At 42.9% G+C, this 23,389-nt stretch overlaps 1 protein-coding gene across 5 annotated transcripts in view; it reads right to left on the reverse strand.

Moving 5' to 3' along the window:
* Window positions 1-22,213, reverse strand: part of Dcp1b (decapping mRNA 1B) — a 39,079-nt gene extending 16,866 nt beyond the window's left edge. The window contains exons 1-3 of one of the 5 annotated variants that reach the window (XM_027429268.2): window positions 22,036-22,213; window positions 17,124-17,164; window positions 13,209-13,336 (exon numbers count right to left, since the gene is read on the reverse strand). In XM_027429268.2, coding sequence (XP_027285069.1) covers window positions 13,209-13,336; window positions 17,124-17,164; window positions 22,036-22,185 — 319 coding nt within the window. In that variant the 5' untranslated portion in view covers window positions 22,186-22,213. Of the gene's footprint in view, window positions 1-13,208; window positions 13,337-17,123; window positions 17,165-21,697; window positions 21,914-22,035 lie in introns of those variants that run through there. The other 4 variants (XM_027429271.2, XM_027429269.2, XM_027429270.2 and 1 more) reach the window with 4 other exon arrangements.
* Between the last annotated feature and the right edge of the window lie 1,176 nt (window positions 22,214-23,389).

Below are 23,389 nucleotides of genomic sequence, written 5' to 3' on the forward strand. Positions count from 1 at the left end.
TGCATACAACATTCTGCTTCCATGTATATCTGCACACCAGAAGAGGGCACCAGATCTCATAATGAATGGTTGTGTGGTTGCTGGGAATTGAACTCCAGGACCTCTGGAAGAACAGCCAGTGCTCTTAACCTCTGAGCCATCTCTCCAGCCCCAGGAAATGTCTTTTTAATGCTATTTTAAGCAGGTATCAATAAGAGGCTTTATGAATCCAGATCACCAACTTGCCAAAAGTCATCACTGAGACTTGAAACTTCATTTTCGTACTGATCAAGTATATGCAGAATATTAAAAAAAAGATTTATTGCTGTGTGTGTGTGTGTGTGTGTGTGTGTGTGTGTGTGTGTATGGGCCAGAAAGGGTGTCAGATTCGTTGGAACTGGAATTGCAGGTAGCTGAGTTTCCAGATGTGGGTAATGGGAACCACATCTGGTCCTCTGGAAAAACAGAAAATGCTCTTATCCTTGAGTCCTCTTTCCAGTCCATGTATGCAGAACCTTTACCTCAGACACCTACATATGGAAGGGGCAAAGGGAGATGAAGCCCCAGGTTTTTTCAACCATGTTACAATCTGAGATAGAAACACACACATATCCGTCTGCAGCGCTATGGCAACTCTAGGAAATATGAGAACACTGGTATCCTCCAGTCAGTGTGCTGTGATTACTTTCTCATCAAAATAAGACCTGTGCATCAAGATTAAATGTGTTTCCGGAAACTGGGATTTAAGGTTACTTCCCATCTACCAGAAGTCACTCCCCACTCAGAATCCCTAGACATCTGTCCTTTTATTTTTGTAAGGTCAGGCTGGATCACTAGCACTCAGCCCGTGAGGAATCTACACAGATCGCTAGCACTCAGTACCATGAGGAATCTACATGGATCGCTAGAATCTCCACGGATCACTAACACTCAGTACCATGAGGAATCTACACAGATCACTAGAATCTCCACGGCTCACTAGCACTCAGTCCATGAGGAATCTACTCAGATCACTAACACTCAGCTCCATGAGTCTGACTTCTTTGTCTCAGTTACAATAGGTGCTATGGACTGTTTGAACGGTTTGACTACAGTGAAATCTTTCCTTTTTTGGAGACTAAGTTTTCCAAAATGGTAAGTCAGGAACTCACAGGGCAACCAGAAACTAAAACCCAGTGGCAGAGAAGGTGGCAATGGTGTCTTACCAGTAGACCATACTAACAAGCACTCCAGGGGCCATCCCTCCTCCTGTGTGACATGTGACATACAGAACTACAGTTGGATAAGGGCAGGATGCCAAGGAAACTGTTGGCACGAACAAAGGCCTCTGACATCTTCATTACCACAAGATGCTGACACACAGGTTTTGGGCAGAAAAACAACAGAAAACCCTCCAATGTTAAAGCAGAATGAAGGAAATACTGGGTTTGTCATTATTTAGTACTTCATGGAGATTTATTTAGGAGGTAACATGGTTTTTTAACATTCAAATAGGATCATTTGAAATGACTCTCTTTACCCGGTTAGTATTTAGCTTGAACACAGGTTTAAATAGGCAAGGGGAAGGGAAGATAAAACACAAATTTCCCAGAATTCCTGACTACTAAAAGGAGCACCAAGATAGAGGACTGGCCCTGTGCTTTCTTCTCCTTAAAATAGTTTTGTAGCTCAGCGGCATCGCATCGTGAATCCATGGAAGTGCACATTCCAGCTCAAGTTCTCCGTGTCGTGGGCCCAGGCCTCCACCCTCACCAGGCCTATCACCCTTCCACACAAGAGGCTGTGCCAGACAGCTCGTGGTGACATACAAAGACCAGGACTCATCAGGCCTTCAGGAGGTGATGAGCTGACAGGCTGACAGAAGCCATTTGCTTCACATTCCCATTCAAGGGCTCCACTGGGGAAGGGCTTGTCTCTGCACAGGTCTGAACGCAACAGCAAAGAGCCAAGAAAGGAGGTGTGCTTTCAGAATTCTAACCTGGAAGTAACAGCCTGAATTCACAGCAGAGCGTTAGGGTCACATGAGCTTTTACAGCCCTCAAAGGTGGCCATAGAAATAGGTTCTGAGTTTTTAAAGAGTACAAGAGAAAATTACAAGTGGGATAATTGTTTAGTTGTGAAATTAGTTGTTAGCACCCAACTGGAAGTCACAATGATTCGAGCCTTCGTTCAGCCGTCCACCCCTCCATACCAGCCGCTTTCCAGTCACCTCTCTGAGGAATCAGAGGGGAAGTTCAAGGGCAAGGTGATACATGAAGCTCAACTCAACTGTTTCTACATCTCTCCTGGAGGTAAGAAAAGTTAAGTGTGTTGAGAGCTCCCCTAGAAGCAGGATTCTAGAAGGTTCCCCAGCATGTGCTCATGTATGTCTGCATAATCCCTTGTGTTTAACTGGGACTACTCACCACATTATGGTGAAGTTCTACTTGGCACTGCCCTTTCCCGGATGTCATGCTTGGTCAATTCCCCATAGAAAACAGCCTTTCAGTGGTAAGACACCTGCCTCCCATTGTCCTTTCAATCCCTTAAGAGAGACTGAGGAGTGCAAAATTTCCACATTATACTCCAGGTCTGAGTTTTGTGGGCACATACAGACAAGGGTGAGCAAGCTGACTGTGCTTGATAATGGCATCAATTCTTTAGTTTCTTCAGTAGGAAACCTGAAAGCCAATCAAATTTCAATGGGCCAATTAAGTGGTCATTAGAGGCAGCATCGGATGTCACTTAAATGTGCTTTTTCACTTGCACACACTGACTGCCATTAGTATAGCACAGTAGTTCATTTTGGATGAATGATTTCAGGACCCGCCTCATCCTGTTTATGTTCCTAATAGATGCTTTTATTTAATATGACCTTTGGAGACATTGGCCATTTGTTCTCTATTCTATGCCAGGTACTTTTCAACTCAAAACCATTTCATAAGAATTAGGGCTAACATTTTCAAAACAAGCATATACCTATATAGTTAGTAAGTGGCATACACATATGTTAAGGGTGTACAGCAAACTTTAAATGGGAGTTGTGGTTTGATTATGCTTTCTCGTTTGCAACCCTCCTCCTTTCCCTCCCTCCCTCCCTCCCTCCCACCCTCCCTCCCTCCCTCCCCCTCCCTCCCTCCCTCCCTCCCTCCCTTTCTTCTCCCCCGATTCACCTACTCCTGAAAAAGGGTCAGACCATTCGTTTGCCTTCAGAAGCTCTCAGCTCTCTCTTTAATGGGAACCTGGCAGAAGTCAGTTCTGCAAGCTACAGGCATTTGAGAGTAACTAAAAAAGTGTAAGTCTCTTAGACCCCACATATGTTCTGGTCTTCCTCAAATGAATGGAATAATAATCTCTAACTCAGTGTATAATCAGTGTACATTGATTTGGTGGGCTTTATTCAAACAGTATCTTTTTTTTTTTTTTAATTTACTGTTCCAATTGCCCAGTTCAAGCTGTCATCTGTTTGGCCATGGTGAAGATGTCTACTTCCGGGAGGCTGGTGGAAGCACATGCATAGCACCCACCCTTCTGAAAGTCTTAGCACGCTTTAGAGAAGGAGAAAGTCAGTCATGAAGGTGCTTCGGTCTTAGCACACTTTAGAGAAGGAGAAAGTCAGTCATGAAGGTGCTGCGGTCACTAGGAGTATGCGGCTCAGGGACCCCCCCCTCACAGGCGTCTCTGTGCCCACATAAAGCTCCATGAACCAGACACAGGACTTTCCCAGTCTTACTTATTTCTGTAAACTATGCCCCTGACATACACAATATACAATTTGATATATGGTTTCAAAAACCATTTACACACTTTGATTTGATATCTCTGTGTTTGGGTTTGTGTTGATTTGATGCCATTTTATTTATTTATATGTACATGTGTGTGGGTTTGTGTTGACTTGATCACATTTGGCTTATTTACGTGTACAAGTGTGTGGGCACAAAGGTGCTTCCGTGTGCCCATGGAGGTCAGAGGACAATTAGCCAGAGTCAGTTTTCTCCTTCAACCAGGTCAGCAACCTCGACAGCAGCACCTTTACCTACTGAGCCATCTCGCCGCCCTTTGCTCTGAGACAGGGTTTTGCTTTGTAGCCTATGTTGGAAAGCTACTCACTATGTAGCCCAGGTTAGCCTTGACCTCATAGTAACCTTACTTCATGGGTTATCAGTCATTTGCAGTTTTTAAACCAGAGTTGGCCAGGACTTTCAGAATAAGGGAGGAAATGAGAGTCTGAGGGAGGGAGGAAAAGAGGGAGGGAAGGAGAGAAGGTGGGAAGGAGAGAAGGAGGGAGGGAGGGAGGGACGTTTACAGTAGGATGCTCTCGAGTGGCACCTGAGGGCTGTGTCCTGGCTTTGTAGATGGGGAAGCGAGGCTGTGGCTGGCTGGCTCTGCGTCAGTCCTGTCCTTCTGACACTCCTATCATCTGGAATGCCTGTGCAAAACCCCGCTTCCCTTTGGCGTGCTCTTTAATGCCTTTAAGGTAATGTTCTTTCATTCACCTTCCGCTCTGGCTTTACTGACCAAACACGGACACATCTTGTAAAACAAAATCCTCACTGGCCCAGTGCAGCTACATAGCATTGTTATCTTTGGCCCTGGGTCTGGTTCTTTTCATATGACATAGTTTTACTGCAGCTCACAAATCAGCAGTCCTGATCCCATGATCTTGGGATACTGGAAGGTTCACAGCCCACGAGAAGCTGCTGCTATTTAATGGCAACTAATAGCATTGAGCAATGGGAGCAAACAGTAGAAAACTTGAGTAGTAAAAACAAACTCCCCATTCCAAATAAAGGAACTGTTTTAGAATGTTAATGCTAGTAAAACTAAATCGTTCAAAACCTCACACCCAAAGCATTATGTTAATTTGAGTCAATATGCATTTCCAACCATCAGTAAGAACTTGTTACTTTAAAAGTAAAAGATGTATTTAGGTTTTAGAAAGTTTCATTTTATAACAAAGATTACAAGTGTCATTAGACTTCCTAATCTCCTCAGAGCCACTGTCCTCCTCACCAGGGAAACTGGACATCCTGTCAAGGTCAGAGCAATCTTCACCACACACTAAATTCCTCATTTTATTTCTCTCAGGGGAAAGTTACTTTATTTACTCTAAGAAGTTTAATAGAGTAAAAAAATGCCTAAAAAAATTAAGACTCAGGAAAACCCTCAGATTAACAGTAATAAAAATAGGAACAATTTACTCTGTTTTGTTGACCACTTGTTTATCACCATTTTATTCATAATTTTGCTTGTAAATTTCAAAATCTGGTCCACAAATACCAAATGGATTCACTAAAACATTTCTCTATGTCTTTGAGCCCCTATTTACCCCTGAAAACCTCATTTCTTCACTCCTCCAGGGATAAACTCCCAGTGGTTTTCTTTGGTCCCAGTCTTTTGTGTACCCTTCTCCTAAGTCCATCCTACTTAAGCTTTTTACACCCCCCCACACAACCCACCCAGGTCAGACAAAGCACAGACAGCAGCATGTGCAGTCAGTCAACAGGTGTCTGCCAAAGACTTTATTACCGGTAACCTTTGCCACCTTAATATCAGTTCTGGCTTAATTAACCATCATGGACCAGACAGGCTGGAGTCCTCTGCCAAATGATCCACTCTACTAGAGTCTAAGGCCCAGATATTCTAAAGTTGCTGAGAGTTGACTTTGCTTCAAGCACTTCACATACTTAGGTATAAGTCTCAGTGACAGGACTGCCATCCAGATGTGAGTTTCCAGAAACGACATATTCCGCTGACTTGGTGCTTATGTCCTTATTTTATGTGTGTTTGCAATTGCAACAGTTCTCCCCCAGTCATTCTTCCTGCTTGCCTACTACTGCCACTGGCAACTGGGAGACAAAGAACACATTTCTCTTCCTTATAGATGGTCACCAGGATGGGGTGCAGCAAACAACTACAATACTCACATGCTGGTCACATGAGGTAACAGTAACCTTGAGCATACAAGCACCTAAGTTACCTTGATTATTCCAATAACACTCTGAAATGCTATTATCATAAATGAGTATCAACAAAGGGAAATAAATCCTGTCTCATAATTAGAGTTTGTGATGCTTAAAGCTAAACATAAAACATTTTTATATGTCTAAAATTTTCTCCTCAAAACAAAAATCCCCAAAGCACAGACTTCCTCATATTTGAGTCAGAGGATTTAACCCAGTGTTTGATGAAGACAGTACAGTTTTGCTGAAGCAGTTTAACTAGAAACCGTCATCAGATCACTGAAGGACTGCTAAGGTTTGGCATGGAGGCTCTGCAGCCAGTGAGGGGAGGAATGAATCAGAGGCTCTGTACTCCTGTCACTCCGACCTTTATCTACGAGGACACAAGAGATACCAAGTGTTCCCAAAGCCCTTTATTTTGAAAACAAGTCATGTTTCAGCTCTGTTCTGAGAGAAGAACTAGGGGTTGTCTATGGGATGATTCCAACACAAGCTCATAGCTTAACTGATTTCTTTCTTCTGGATCTTAAGAATGTAGAATAAATATAAGATTCCTTTTGGAATCAACCTGGTTATGTGAAATTATCTGGTGATTTCTGAACAAAAATCAGCAATGTAAAAATAGAATGCAAAATGTACAGCAACACTGTGCAGCCATACTGTCCACTCCCTGTATGCTGAGGCAGGCAGAGTGAAGGATGCTTCCCTCAGAAAGCAAAGGGGAACATTTTGGAATACAGTTTCTCTGCCAAGATTTAGGCTTTTATCATAGCAAATTTGGCTCTCTCAAACAAAATCTAAAAGATGGCACAACTACAAGCCACAAATGCAGCATGTGAATGGGAGCATCGTCGCCATGTGAATGGGAGCACCATTGCCATGTGAATGCTTATTTCCTTTAATGCCAAGAATCTTGCATCTGCACGGCTGAGGACAAAGTAGAGGTGACTTCATTTGGATTTTACTCCACAGTAGCTGCACATTACCTGTAATGTATCACTTTGCCTCACAGATTCCTCCTCACCCAAGCACACCGATATTATTCCACTGAGTGCACTCAAATTCATGTTAAGTCCCACCCATGAGTCCCCTAACATTCCACAGTGGAAGTGCAGAGTCCTGATGCTGGATGCTCTGGGTAAGGAGTATGGCTTGCCCAGGTGATGGTGCGTGCTGACAGGAACCCGTTTCAGGAACTATGATGCATGGAACCAAAATTATGACACCTAGTTCTCAAAAGTGAAATACTGCCTTACTTGACATCTTCTGGGGCTTGCTGTAATTGACAGAATGCCAGTTTTTTACATAAATTGTCTCCTTTGGAGTTGAGATACTTTCAGTGTGAGCAGAGTACTGACAGAACAAACGGTAATTCTGGATTTAAGGCTGGACTGACAAGTTTCATCACTCAAGTAGTAGGGTAGGAGGAGTGCAATGCTTAATCACTTGTTATAGCGTGTTGGCTCTCTGTGCAAAAGGCTATAATAAACAGGCCAGCTTTTCACCTGGAATGGAAATAGTGGCTTAAAGACTGAGTATGGTGGTTTGAAAGAAAATGGTACCCAAAGGGAGTGGCACTATTGGGAGGCATGGTCTTGTTGGAGAAAGTGTGTCATTGTAGAAGGAGGCTTTGGAGTCTCATATATACTCAATATACCACCCAGTCTGACAGTCCACTTCCTGTTGCTTGCCAGATGTAGGACTCTCAGCTACCTCTTCAGCACACATCTGCCTGCACACATGATAATGGACTGAATCTCTGAACTGTAATTGAGTCAGCACCAATGAAATGTTTTCCTTTACAAGAGCTGCCATGGTCCTGGTGTGTCTTCACAGCAATAAAAACCTTAAGACACTAAGCACATAAGAAGTTCAAACTTTCAGGGACCTTCTTCCTCTCCTGTTAAGAAGCACACTAGACTTCTTGAAGGTTATTAAGGGCATCACTCACACCTACCACATACATTAAGAGCCTCAATTTGTATAGGTTTCTATTCTGACTACATATGAAAAGTCAAGGTCTTTTGCTCCACATTATCTGTGACTTGGGCAAGTTCCCTATGAGGATCTTATATTACTGGGCAGATCCAAGAGAGAAAAGCATGCTGTTGTTATTCTTGCACATACCAAGTTTCTGTCTAAAAAGGATGTCAAAGACTTTTAGCTGTCTGATTATGTTAAAGATGTGTGCTGACCTTAGATGGCCTAGGAGCTCAACTGTATTCCTAGAATTTAGGTTTGTAAAATGGTATGCAGAGACATTCAGAGGATGAAGCTCATCTTCTCTGCAGTGTTTTAAAGGCTCTTAGCCTTTCAGCTGCTTTTATGTCAACCATCTGATTCTAAGGTTAGAGGTTACAAATCTCAGGGCCTTAGAACCTGCTGAGCTGGAATACTTTTATTCCTCTAAATATCTTGAAATCTACAAGGCTTAAAAAGCCTAAATCCCATCTGAGAGGCAGAGGAAGGTAGATCTCTGTTAGTTCCAGGCCAGCATGGCCTATATAGCAAGTCCCAGGACTGTCACATTGACCATGAGGTGGGGAATAGGGAAGAATTCTGAAAGCTGGGCAACCCTGTGACCATTGTAAATTGTAAATCAATCACTCCAAGAAGAGTATCTTCAATGGCTTGTCTTAAACACCCTGAGGATTAGAATTGAAGGCAAAATCATTCGACATCTCTCCCTACGCCCTCTCTTACACACATAACACACACACACACACACACACACACACACACACACACACACACACACACACACCCCAACCAGTTTTGGAGTTGGTACAAATGATTTGGGCATCACTTCTAGTCTACTGTGCATGCCTATTTCTTATCCTGATCCATTTATTTTCTGGCCCATATGGAATCACAGGACACAATTAAAATATAAGATACAGTCTCTGTCCACAAGGGACCTGAAATTTACTCCTTATTGATTCATGGTAGTGTTTCCGAACATATTCTAAGTATAGTGAACAATGCTCCTTCCAAATCATGTCCAACTTTTATTTGTAAGTTTGACTTTCTTACTGCTGTTATTTATTGTGGGTATATATACAGGTGCAATTTAGCTAAAGTATGTTCTTTATAACAGCCATCAAGAAAATGCTTAAAATTATGTTTTAAAACTATCGATTACTTGTTATATACTGTTTTGGGGAAAGGATTGCAGAAAAGATGTTAGAAAACTACATCTCTGCTAGAAAATGGGCTGTTTAAAAAAGCGAGTTTTGTGACAAAGAATTCCTGAAGATGGTAAGGGGAGACATGGGTCTCGCCAGCACTTGAACTTTCTAATCCTAGCATGTAACTCACATGTACTAGGCAATTAATACAAGAGACCTCCAACAGGGTTCTGGGGTGTGGCTAAGTGTTACAGTGCTTGTCTATCATATCCAAGGCCCTGGGGTTTATGGGAGGGGAAGAAGAGAAGAAGAAGGGGAAGAAGGAGAAAGAGAGGGGAGAAGGCAGAAGGGATCAGAGGGAGAGAGAAGGCTAGTCATTCTAGAGAAAACTTCTAGAATGCTTCCAGTACAGTGAGGGACCCTGTCTCAAAGAGGGCAGGAAACAAATAGGGAAGGATTTCTGACACCTTCTTCTGGTCTCTGCACACACTCACAGGTGCACATCCCTGTACATCCGGATCTCTCTCTCTCTCTCTCTCTCTCTCTCTCTCTCTCTCTCTCTCTCTCTCTCTCACACACACACACACACACACACACACACACAGTGGTGGTTTGAAAGAAAATGGCCTCCAAAGGGAGTGGCACTATTAGGAGGTGTGGCTTTGTTGGTACGGTATGTTTGTATGTATGGCCTTGTTAGAGGAAGTGTGTCACTGTAGGGCAGGCTTTGAGGTTTCCTATGCTCAGGATACCACCCAGTGTCTCAGTTGGCTTCCTGTTGACAGCAAGATGTAGGACTCTTAGCTACTTCTCTGGCACCATGTCTACCATGCTCCCTGCCATGACGATAAAGGACTGAACCTCTGAACTGTAAGCAGCCACTTCAATTAAATGTTTTCCTTTATAAGAGTTGCCATGGTCATGGTGTCTCTTCACATGTATGCGCATGCATGCACACACACACACACACACACACACACACACACACACACACACACACACACACTCTGAATAAATAAATAAATAAATAAATAAATAAATAAATGTAAATAAAAGACAGCTCACTTAGGTCAAATGCCATTTCAATAAACTCCAATAAAGCTCAGACTATAAACCCTTTTCTACAATAAAGTAACCTATTTTGTGTTTGATTAAAATTCAAAATTACTTACAAAATGGTTTTTTTTCTTTACTAATTAAATGAAGAATTTGGAATTTTTTTCTGCTTTCTTATTTCACTCTTCAAGATTCACCTAATTGACTTTTTTCTTCCTCCAATGAGTCTAAAAAATTCTCTGAGAAAACTCACTGTGAAGTAGTTCCAGCCCTATCCTACTTCGGTGGCAGACAGGACTCACGAACTGTGTGGCAAGCAAAAGGCCAAGGGTCTCTGGAGGCCTGTATGGACCCCAAGGGACAGCGACCATGAAAACAACCTTGTACAAAGCCTGCTCAAAGGGTCATTATCAGAGGATAAGAAAGCCATATGCAACTGTTATATAAACATCTGAGCTCTAAGGAACATGAGAGAGTACCCAGACCCTGACGGCCTGCGTGATAAACCTCCTGTGGACCTCCGTGTCAAAGACTGAAAAACTCTAACAAATAAACTAAGGCCAAACAATGGGCTTTAAAGGCAATTGGCATCTGGTGTTAAGGAGAACAAAATGGAGCAAAATGAACACAAGAGTGAAAAGACATTGCCTTCATGTCTCTGTTGAACTGACTGCATTTTCTATATAGGGACTCATTAGAAAAAAGCACACATAATCCCAAAGATGACTTCCATTTGTAGTCATGCATAACTGCCGAGGGGGCAGTGCAGGGGTACAGAACAGCACCCAGGGTCAGGACTGTAGGCACACATGCTGGGCTTGCACCTCCCCAAGCCTTGCTTTTCTCATCTGTAAAATGCTTGTCAATAGCTGGGTGTCGGTGGCGCACACCTTTAATCCCAGCACTTGGGAGGCAGAGGCAGGCGCATCTCTGTGAGTTCGAGGCCAGCCTGGTCTTCAGAGCGAGTGCCAGGATAGGCTCCAAAACTACACAGAGAAACCCTGTCTTAAAAGCCAAAAAAAAAAAAAAAGCTTGTCAATAGAAGACCCAAAGGTATGAACCGTGCCTGATATTTTAAATTAGAAATAACAATGCAGGTAAAGTAAAAGTAAATTTAATAACATACTTTCTTTAGCCCTATTATCCAAAATGTTATTTCAATGTTAACCAATATAAAAGTATACGATTTCTTAAAATTCTCTCTCTCTCTCTCTCTCTCTCTCTCCCTCTCTCTCTCTTTCTCCCTCTCTCTCTCTCTCTCTCTCTCTCTCTCTCTCTCTCTCTCTCTCTCTTTTTGCTGAGACTCTGAAAAATGTTGCATGTTTTAAACACACAGTCCTGTTTCCTCAGACAGGCCACACTTCAAGGTCAACAGTCCCATGTGGCTGCTCACACCGTCTTGGACATACCTAGAGACAGTGAATGAGGCTTCCTGTGTGCTCACTAACTCCACACAGCATTTTCTGTCAGATAGGCCCTGGGAGACATAGGAAAGGTATTTTTTAAGACAATGTATTAAAAAAATATATAGTTTTGGTATAGTATATGACATAATGCAATATATAAGAATTCAAAATATCTGGAGTGACTAGATCAATTATTTGTCCAAAATATGAGTGACCAGGAATGATTATGATAGGTCACTAGTATTCATTTATTCTATATTCACTTTTAAAGACATATATATATATATTATATAATATATATATATATATATATATGTGTGTGTGTGTGTGTGTGTGTGTGTGTGTGTGTGTGTGTGTGTCTATGTGTACACACACACACACACACACACACACACACACCATTTCATGTCTGGTGCATATGAAGGCCAGAAGAGGGTGTTGGGTCCCCTGAAACTACAGTTATAGACAGTTGTAAGCTGCCATGTGGGTGCTGGGAAGTGAACCTAGGACTTCTAAAAAGCAGGCAATGCTCTTAATTGCTGAGCCATCTATTCTATATTCATTTTTATGGCTTCTTTATTAGCATTTGAATATGTTAATTTGATACAGAACAGTATTTTTTGTGTGCATGAGCCAGACATCTGCTTTTAGTGTCAACCCCCCCCCCACACACACACACAGACACAGACACAGACACAAACACGGTTTCTCTGTGTACCCCAGACTGTCCTGGAACTAGTGTCATTCTCTCTAAGGTGCTGTCCACCTTTTGTTTTGAGACAGTCTCACTGGCTTGGAGCTCATAGGTTGGTTGGCCAGTGAGCTCCAGGGAGCCTCCTATCCCTGCTTTGTGTGTGTGTGTGTGTGTGTGTGTGTGTGTGTGTGTGTGTGTGTGTGTGTACTGGAGTGTGAAACTCAGGTCCTCATGTCACAAGCTCTTTACCTATTGAACCATTTCCCTAGTACCAACTTCCTATATCTTAAACTCAAAGAGTAGAAACCATTAATTAGATTGTAAAGTCTCTTTGAAAGTTACCCACCAAGCCAAAGAGCACACACATACTTACCTTTCAAGCAGTATGGTCCTATGGTGAAGATGCCCTTGAAGCTGACAGCTTCATTAGTCTTTCTTTGGTTAAACACAGGTGTCAGATGAGACACAAGACTGAAATGAGGACAGAATACCATACAAGCACCTGCTACTTCATCTCAAGTATACCAAGGACCTACTGTAATCTCACCATTACAAACGGTTGAAAGACTCAAAAAGGCCAAAATTGTTTGGACTTTATGAAGATTACATATTCAAAAACATAGACCCTCTCCCTCAATCATTCTTCACTGTGCTTGGTCAGAGGTGATACATGAGGGAAAACTGCCACTAACCAAATCATGAATTATGTGTTCAGTGACGCCACCCATGTGTCCCTCTCCTGTCTCCTGACCAAGTACTCACCTCCCCCATTCCTGCTTAGGATTAAAGTCAATGACTGGTTCATTCCACAGGCAGAAGAGCTACTCACAACAAGGCTTAAGGAAATTCTCACTTGAACTTCTAGGAAAAGAGCCACTTCCAAGATAATGAATGCTGAAACCCTAGTTGTTGATACTAAACACAGAACACAGGGAGGACACTGCAACTTTCGACATTTGGCCAAACAGCAGAAGTATGACCACCACTGTATTAAGAGACTCACATGTGGCATTTCTGTAGAGAAGGAAAGGGTCCTGGAGCTGGAAGTCCAGGTCTTTAGTAATGGGTTCTGTTCTGTTTTCCATGCTGAGCCTATTCATAATGGTGAATCCGTGCTTTGGAGAGGCAGACCTGGAAATTATGGAGCAGGGGAAAGACACATTGCTAAGCATAGCATACCTGCAGTGTAGCCACATTCTGTCCTGTCTATTAACTAAACTGTGTACTTTCATTTTCCTACAAGCAGTCTGTACACATAGGAAGCAACATTTCTTTATTCCTGACACCTTCTACTAACATCTATGCAGCACAGACTGCCCTTAGGGTCACTGTTTTTAAAACTGTATGTGGGGCTGTGCGTATCTTGTGTGTTTATCTTATCTCCCTGCCTATGTTGTACATTCCTTTAAGGCAAAGATGGTAACGGCTTTAAAGAAATCTTACTGGCAGGGGCTGAAGAGGTGGCTTAGAGGTTAAGAGCACTGACTGCTCTTCAGAGGTCCTGAGTTCAATTCCCAGAAACCACAAGGTGGCTCACAACCATCCGTAAGGGGATCTAATTCTCTCTTCTGGTGTGCATGAAGTCAGAGCACTCAAATATATAAAATACATGAATAAATAAATCTTTAAAAAAATCATACTGGCAGATACTTTGAAAAGGTTTCAAAGTTAAAAGTGTATACATCATTAAAAAAGATAATTTTCACTGGCAGTGTAAATGTTAGTTTGAAACTGGGAATTTCAGGAAAATGAGGCAACTCTGTCAATGAACCTGTAAGATGAGGTAAAAACTAAGGTTTTATAACAATAGCCTGGAGGGCAGATGCTTCGGTCTCTTCAAAATCAAGCAAACCGCTTTCTGGACAAGCTACTCTAAAACTTCTCTCAGCAAAAGTGACCTTTAGTGAGTTTCATTTTTCATTCCATTCAATAAATCTTGAATGCCCCATCCGTCAGGCTCAGGGACCCACATTATATACAGTGTAAACTAACAATCATGTGTACATTTGCCTGTGCTGAGGTGACAGCCACATCATAATTCAACCAATAACTTCCAGTGACACATAAGTACATCCACATTTAACAGAAGTGAGCAGCATTCATTCATTCATTCAAGTTAAGCTAGGCTGCTGGGGTTATCAATAACAAACAGGAAGAAAATTACTTGCATTTTACTCTTAACTGTATACTGATAAAGTACAATACTGCTACTTTGCCACTTAAAGGATTTTGTTTTTAAAGCCCCAACCTTCTAATTGATGGAAGGCAATCTTTGATGGGCTTATTCCACAAAGAGGTAAACACTAACAGGCATAGCCTCAATTCCCAAAACAGTCTTTTCTACTTAAACCCAAGAGAAGAAAAGACACTCCTAAGCCTGACAGGGGGCCCTGGACATTACATTCAGAAATGCCACTGACTGTGTCTCCATTAACTCTACCACAAATGGGAAGACATGGGAAGGCAGAAGAAATAATTCTTGACACAGGATGGGATATCTTCATGCATTTCAATAGCAATAACATCTTATGGCATAAATGGCATGGCACTATACCAGTTTATACAACAGGCCCAGAAACAAAGATTCCAGGTGCACTAAAACACTTCTGAAAGAGAGGTAAAGGTGTACCATAGACAGCCCTATTACTTTAACTTAAACGCTATCATTCAACACTGAGAAAAAGACCTCACCAGACCAAGCACACTTGTCTATGTGGGAAGGGGCGGAAGCAGCAGATGCCAGCTCAATGAGATAGTTTGGAGAAATGGGATTAAGAAACAGGGAAGGATTAGTTTTCTCAGTTTAATAGTGTAACTGATCATTCCATTAGCAACGTGGAGTATATTAAGAAGTGTTGACTGCAGTTCAGTTGGAGAGTAGTGGCCTAGCATGCACAAAGTCCTGGGTTCCATCTCCAGTATTGCATAAAACTGGCCCATGGCTGTCATTCCAGTACTTGGGAGGAACAGAAGTTAAAAGCTATCCTTTGCTACATGGTTAGTTTGAGGTCAACTTAGTCTACATAAGACTCTATCTCAGAAATAAGGTAAAATACCTGGAAATACAATGCTATATTTGGTTTGGGTATAAAAAAAAAAAGCAATTGTATAATTCAGCAGAAAAGTCCTTAGAACCATCATTAATATATATTAATACATCTCTCTCATCAAAATAATACTTCTTAGAAATAAGAAAGAATACACACTATGCTTTATTTTTTTTCTTTATATTTTACATTCTCAAATACTCATGCTGAACAAATCCACTTAGTACTTCTGGAATGTTCTGGAATATAACATGGACTAACATGCTAATAATTCTCAAATATTCACAACCCCTAAACTCCTGACTTACTTGCAGCCCAGCCTGAGGCTTGGCTAGTCATTCCTTCCTTTCAATTTCCTCTCCCTGGATGACAGGGAAGCTGACACCTCCCCACATTGTTCCTGGGCTCCCAACTGGCCTCTTAAGGCTAGTCTAGTTCTACTTTCTATGTCCCTATTGGCCATAAATTTAACCATCAATTCACACCCATTTCCCTTTGATACTCCTCTTAGACAGCGATGACCAAGAGCCTGGATTCCTTAATTGGAACCCATGGAGACCACTGCATAAGTATTACTTCAAAACCCTGAAGACCAAAGGCCTGGGTGGGGAGTGAACTGAAACTTAGCCCCAAATCCTTGATTCCCCTCTCCCCCAGCCACTTGAGCTTCAGTATCATTCAGTTCAAACACCACCATTTACCTACAGGCTTCAGGTCTCAATGTCACTGTGATCTCTATTGGTGCACTTTCATTTCAGCCTCAGTTATTCTGGTCCCAACTCTATCATCTCCTGTCTACTTCATGGCAGTCACTCTCTTAACATCCCGCCCAACTCCAGTTTCTTTTAGAACAAGTGTCTCCTCATGATGCTAACACATTGAGTCCCCATGCATTTTCTCACAGCTTATTAAGCATCCTCGTGTTCATAAGCCTCCAGTTACTCCCTACTGCTAGAAAAATAAACTTCAGAATCCTTAGTCTGCCATTCTATGTTAATGGCATCACTCAGGCTAATATAGACCCTCTGCACCAGAATGAATCCCTACTGTCCCTTTAAACAGGAGGCTGTGTCTCTACTTTTGCCTTTCTTTCTGGTGAGACGTCCTTTCCTGAAGCCCAAACCAAGACTGGTCATTCTATAATGCCCCAGACAACCACAGAGCCTACTGCAGCTTTTATAACAACCAGGTCTTGGGATGGCGTATCCTGTATTGTGTTTATCTTAAACTTGAGTATGGGTAAATATACTGGTATACTTATTCCTCCAGTAAGATTGTTACATCAATCAGGGTTTATATTAGTTTTGCATTTCATAATAAAATGTAGTCATTAAGACAATATACATACTGTGTGTCTGTGTGCATGTGTGAAAGATATTAACAGTATGTGATAAAAAGAAATGATTAAAAACATGAGCTTATTAACTAAATTAATCCTGAAACATTATTAACTAGACCCTGGAAGACTGAGAGACAGATTCAATCCTGGGGCATGTTTTTTTAAGCAGTTAAGGGTTGGGAAGGTGAGTCACAAAGTCCTTTCCAAGCACTGCCTAATTTAGCTAACAGTGTACCTCTAATCTCTTGGCAGTGCATAGTGTTCACAAACTGTGCAATTCACTGGAATCAGATGATGAATATGTACTGCTAAACCAAATACTAAGATTTAAGTTGGAATTATATCCTGAATCAGTACCATCAGAATGTACCAGGTCACATTGATGTGCTGTTTTATCCCTCTTGCCAACTAGTGATTTCAGATGAATTTGCTTGTTGTACTTCTTTGAAATAAAACTGCTCTTCAAGACATGACAAAACTAAGCTAAAATATTATTTAAAAAATTGCTTTTCTAAAAATAGAATACTCTTACCTTGTATAAACAAATAAGGTTCCCTCCACATCAGTCTTCTCCTAAAATAAAGCAAACACATACCATATGTATGTTCTCTTCATTCTATGGCAGAAAACACGAACTTCTTACAGAACACCAGGGAACCACACGCAATTTCAAGTAGGCAAAGTGACAATATAGAACAGAGGGGCTACCAGAAAGGGGAAGTCACGGACTTTGACGTGACCAGGGCCTGCTGAGTGGCCCTCCTGGCTGGAGCAGAGAGTGTGTTTCAGACTTCATCAGAAAGAGATAGATGGTAAGTGTGCAGCTTTCTCCGCTACCCACCTAACTGAACGCCCAGCAAGCTGTCAGATTAACTGTTATCTGCACCTCATTACCCTTCACTATACTGTGTGTTCACTGCCATATCCTGTCACTAGGAGAACAGATGATCTGTCAGTAACTGTGCTCTGACAGCTAGACAGACAAGGATTATGCTAGAGTCTTGTTGGCATGAAATACTGCAGAGTCACTTTGGCCAAAGACTTGAAACAACATTACCCAGAAATATTACCAAGTTTGGACTCAAGAACTGCCAGAGAAAATCTGGGGGAGGTGGTCAAGTTATAGGGCGATTTTGAGTTCTCTGGCGTCCCTTCCACGTCTCCAAGACAGGAGGGATCCTGTTCACCAACACAGCACACTGCAGTTCTTTTCTCACCTGTAATCAGACTATTGTAACTCAGAATTTAATGTGTGCTTTTGGTATTCACATCAATTAATTTCAGCATTCAATTATCCTACTTAAGGCTCCAGTATTTTATAGTATTTATTACCCAAATCATTTAACCCTAAGTACTTTATAATTCAGATGCAAGACATACACTTTAAGAACAAGATGTAATGGATGTGAGGGTGATCTGGCTGTGACATCTGTCACCCCATTGATCACCAGGGTTGATTCGGCTGATCTGGCTGGCTAGGCGGGTGTCCCCTTCCTCCCTCACCGCTCCATGTGTGGCCCTCCTGAAGCTGCTGCGCGCTTGGTCAAAGAGGACGACCTTTCCCAATAGAGGACTGGTCTTTGGTCAAGGAGTATCTGCGTTCCCCTGCTAGAACCTCCAAATAAGCTCTCAAGGAAAAGATGTAACATTAGAATAATGGTTTTAAAGGCACAGAATCAAAAGCATGATCTTTTCAAGTAATCTACTTGATTACAGCTGTTTTCTCAGAGACTTAGTGCAGGGGGTTTGGAGAGTGACTCCAGATGAGAAGCAGCATCATCACCTGGGAGCCCCTTAGAAATGCACATTCTCAGGCCCCCTTTAGAGCTGAACTGACACAGCTGGCAAGTGTTTAGGCAATATACATCGGCTTTAGAAGGAAACTGTGAAAGTCCAGTATTTGGTACTTTGAGTTACACTGAAGGGAACTGAAGTTGAGACCGGTGTAGAAACCTATGTGCACACACTGTCGGGCTCCTTGGCTATAAGACCAAAGCAGTTTCCTACTCTGCAGTATTGGTCTGTTCTCTTTGGAATGCAATCAGACCTTTCAGATTTTCAGCACACATAAACTAATTGCTTTCAACTGATCTCCCTTTTGCTTGCAACAAAAAAATTCTCTTTACTTCAAAACCAAAAAAAAAAAAAAAAAAATTTAGTCCCTTAGAGTAATCTAAAATCAGAATTAGCTATAAATCACAAAAACAATTCTCAAATTGGAGTCTTGTTTAGAGTTGCTCATGGGAAGGACTTATGACTCAGTAATTACAATGTGAGCCTAGAGTGAGGTTTCTGCCAGATCACACCAGGATAATTCATTTACTGTTCTGTGTCACCTTCTCCACCGAAAAGGTAACTTACACAATCACATCTTTTAATGGGAAAAAAAATTTAAGAGCTCTTACTTGGCTAAAAGGAGCTCTGGAAATGTATTTTGGTGGTAGAGCTGTGCTGGCTCAAACTGATTTTCAAAGGCAGTCAGTTTTTTTTTTTTTTTTTCTGTACAATCAGTGAATTTAGGGTGTGGCAATAGTTAAAATGGGATTTTAACTAGTTCTCCTCAAATCCTCCAAGTAAGGTGGTGGAAATAACTTTGTAAGATCTCAGTTCTGGAGTATTTTAGCCTAAATTCTGAAAATAAAGGACACACACACACACACACACACAACACACACACCACCCACCCACCACCCACCCAAGTTTGGGGCTCAAAATAATCAAGAGTATAGATAATGCTGTTTCAAAAGTTATTAGAAGTAAATACACTGATACATCTTGAACAATTGAAAGCAATTGCACTGAATATTCTAAGATAATAAAAAGTGGATCCACTTGAAGCTGCCTCTATCACACATGAGGTAGTCAAGCCACCTTGCAGTTTTGTCTCTTTCACAGCTGTCTCATCCAGAGTTCTGGTCTGACCCACTGCACCTCTCAACTCAGTTACTCTGATGCACAGGGAACTCAGGACTGTTAACCAGAAATAAGGGACACCTGTGGTTCTCAGGCTCGCCTCCAGCCTCACATCGTTCATGTTCTGGACTAGCTATATCGATGCTTGCTCACTGCAGGGCATTTGGCAACACCTCTGCTTCTACTCTGCAGATGTTACCAACTCCCTCATCCTCAAAGTTTCCTGATACTGTCAAATGCCACTGGGGAGTGGGTGGGAGGAAATCAAATCCAGTTGAGAACAAGTGGTCTGAGTGCAAAGTAAGAAACAATACCAGCAATAGTCTTTCATTGGTACATAGGGTATTTTGGGGAAGGAGTCTTTCTTGGCAAAAAGGAGTAGATGTGGTTCTAAAATTCCTATTCTAGTCACCGAAAAATTCTTCTTAATCCCTTTGTGAACTTGTGTCTGCCCTGGGAATTAGGCTGGAGCTGTGCACATGTTATACCTGCTAAGCAATGCTCTACCACTTCACTCTATCTGCAATCCCTTGGTCTTTTTTACAGGGACTCATCCTCTGTACCCGTCATTCCGTGTCTGAATACTTGATGTTAATTTCCAATGTAATAAGGACTCCTCTACTCAGACCCAACCTTTTGCAAATATTTTCTCTTCCATTCTTTATACTTCTGATTAACTTTATGTCTGAAAGGCTCTCATCCGGAGATCTGAGTGATAGCACAGGGGGACAGCAGTGACAATTTGATTGCCCCCACTGACTACTCTGTTGTTGAACTAGGTCCCTCTCCTCTGCCAGGCGACCACAGTCTGGAAGATTAGTACTTGGAAAGAATGACCTTTTACTGAATGAATTATGCCCTGTCTGGAGAAAACAAATCCAGAAAGCAGGAAAACAAAACTCCTGTAAATAATGCATTGTGACAGCTTCTATGTAGCATTGGTTGCTGGGCTTCACTGGGTATCTGGTACACCTCTGTGAGGCTTCTGTAAGGTCTCTGTCACATAGGGCTGGGAAGAGGCTTTAGAAACCTGCTACCGAAGGGGGATGCTCCCCTGTACATTCAACAGCTTCTGAGCCTCCCACTGAGTCAACTTACACCACTAACTTTTATTGGGTCCTACTCAATACTACAGAATTACTTCCAACTACATTATGGGTCTCTAGAGCAGTGGTTCTCAATCGCAGGGTTGCGACCCCCCTACAAACCTCTATCTGCAAAAATATCTTCACTACGATCATAACCGTATCAAAATTATAGTTATGAAGTAGCAACAAAAATAATTTTATTGTGTGTGTGGGGGGTGGTCACCACAACATGAAGAACTGTATTAAAGGGGCGTGGCAATGGGCAGGTTGAGAACGGATGCTCTGGAGAGAAGTAAAGCACCTACACGTAGATTATCTTCACGTAAACACACATGTTTCCGTGAAGGAACTCCCTTCACATAAAGACCCAAATGGTAATTTCCTCTGGTGACCATGAAAAACAGCCTCCGTTAATCGAGCCAGGACTATGCAGAACCCTGGACATTAGAACTCTGCACATTTCCCCTTCGGGTTTGGCTACTAGGAGGACAGACATAAATTCTTTGCAACTATCCTAATAATTCCTGGTCTTTTTTTCACGAGTGCCGGGGATGGAACCTGGAGCCTGACTCAGGCTTCATCTCCACTTCCTTCGTTATTCTTTTTGTGTCCATGGTTCCCGGGTCGTTTTTACTACAGCCTACTGAATTTGCTAAATAATGAAAGTTTTCCTTGCATAGATTTTGATGTTTGTTTCGGACTTGGCGAACACAGCAAAGAAAGAAAGAAAGAAAGAAAGAAAGAAAGAAAGAAAGAAAGAAAGAAAGAAAGAAATCATTTGGATACTTGCAAGCTGTTCTTCATACCCCACTGAACTGTATGTATGAAGACCGATGGTTTATACAGGTGAATGGTATTTGGTACAAAAGTCACAAAGGAGGGGGGAACTGCCACGCTTATATCCAAAGGTATGGTTTATAAGTGATGTGAGTCAATACCTAGGCCAGAACTAGTTTGTCTCCCGTGCCAATTCCATTCTAGTTGTGAGGGAAACTAAACTTCATCCAGTTACTGTAGGCTGGGGTTCGGTCTTGTGAAATTCGCTGAAATGGTTAGGCTACGAACCCTGGACTCCTACACAAAGTCTGGGACGTCCCACACATACCCACTTCTCTCCTCTTTATTCCCCCAAGCTCGCTCTTGGGTGGAATGTTGGACTCTGGCTTCTCCCCCTCGGCGAGGCTGGGTTTCCCTGCACCCATCTAAGCGAGGGGCTCTGCTCTGCCCTCCGCAGCCCAGCCGGAGCGCTTGTCTTCCGGCCTCGAGGCCTGTGCGGGGCTCGCGGCGGCGCGGGCCACACCTTCCGATCCATCTTCCCCACCTGCGGGTGGGGTGGGTCGCGCAGCCCGCCCTCCTCCAGGATCGGGTCCCCGCCCGCCCCCGCTCGCCCGCCCCAGCGGCCCAGCACGCCCGCCCCCGCCCCGGCCCGCCGTCCGCACGCACCCACTTGTTGGCCCGATGGAAGAAAGTGTACAGAGCCACCTGGCTGGCCACGTCCACGATGCGACTGATGTAGGGGTCGTGGCGCCGCAGGGCAGCCAGGCTGATATCATGCCCCTTGCCCGGCAGCCCACTGGCCGCCGCGGCCGCCATCTTCCCACCCGCCCTCTTGCCCGGCTTCCAGGAAGGCCCCCTCAATCGACCGCCGAGCGAGGGACCGCAGCTGGGCGACCTTCCGGCTCTTGGGGACCCAGGCTAGGCTCCGCCAATCGACGGCCGGGCCCTCTCGCGGAGGATCGTCGCCCTGGCAACGAGAAGCCCAGGCTTGCTTTCCGAAGCCGGTTTTTTTCTGCTGTTTCTTCCTTCAGGAGCCTCCAAGCCGTGTGCATGTATTTCCTTCTTGGATGTGGCCCACCCCTTGGCATAGCTCTTCTTTGGCTTTCCGATGCCAAACCCAATCAAATATAATAACGCCAAAAAGGAACAATTCTGGAGATTCTTAAAGGGTGCACCCCAAAATCCGTGAAGGCTGCAATGTTAAGACCGTCGACGACAATGCTGAGACACGTGTGTTGTGTGCACACTGAGGGCCGGTGCACTGATACTGACCCAAGGCAGGCCCCAAACTGTACCACTGGTCAGGGTATTTTTGCTGCTGTGCATTCACTGGAAAATGACAAGAAGCTGAAGCCAGGTGTCACTCGATAAAATTCCCAATTTTGTTAAAATTCAACCCTGGATATACTTTTTAAAACAATGTGGGAAAAATAGAAAGTATGGATAAAGCAGAGCTGTTGCACGCCGTATTTGACTCTAGGAAAAATGTTCTGTGCTTGACTTGGGCTGGATTTGTGGTTTTATTGTTGGTTTTTGTTGATTTGGGGCCTTGTTTCTTGAGGCAGAGTCTAGCTATGTAGTCATGGAGGGCTTCCATCTACCCCCACTCCTGCCTTGGGGTCTCCAGTAACTAGAATTACCGGTGTGCCACCACCCAGACCAAGGGTTTTGTTTTTACTTCCACAGAACATTAGTTTAGCACGAAAGAAGATGGGCTCATTATGGTTATTCAGATAGACAGGCTTTTTCTTTTTAAAAATTATTTATTTTATTTTTTCAAGACAAGGTTTCTCTGAGTAGCCCTGGCTGTCCTGGAACTCAATCTGCAGACGGAGCTGGCCTCAAACTCAGAGATCTGCCCTGCTTCTGCCTCCCAAATGCTGGGATTAAAAGCAATGTGCCACCTGGCTCTGGACAGACTTTTTCAAAAACAGATTTTCCTGTCACTTCCAAGAACAAGGGATACTTATTGTTGCCAATGATAATTTTTGAGATTAATTTTTAAGAAATTGGCCAAGAT

The sequence above is a fragment of the Cricetulus griseus genome, chromosome 8 (genome assembly GCF_003668045.3).
Source record: "Cricetulus griseus strain 17A/GY chromosome 8, alternate assembly CriGri-PICRH-1.0, whole genome shotgun sequence".
NCBI lineage: Eukaryota > Metazoa > Chordata > Mammalia > Rodentia > Cricetidae > Cricetulus > Cricetulus griseus.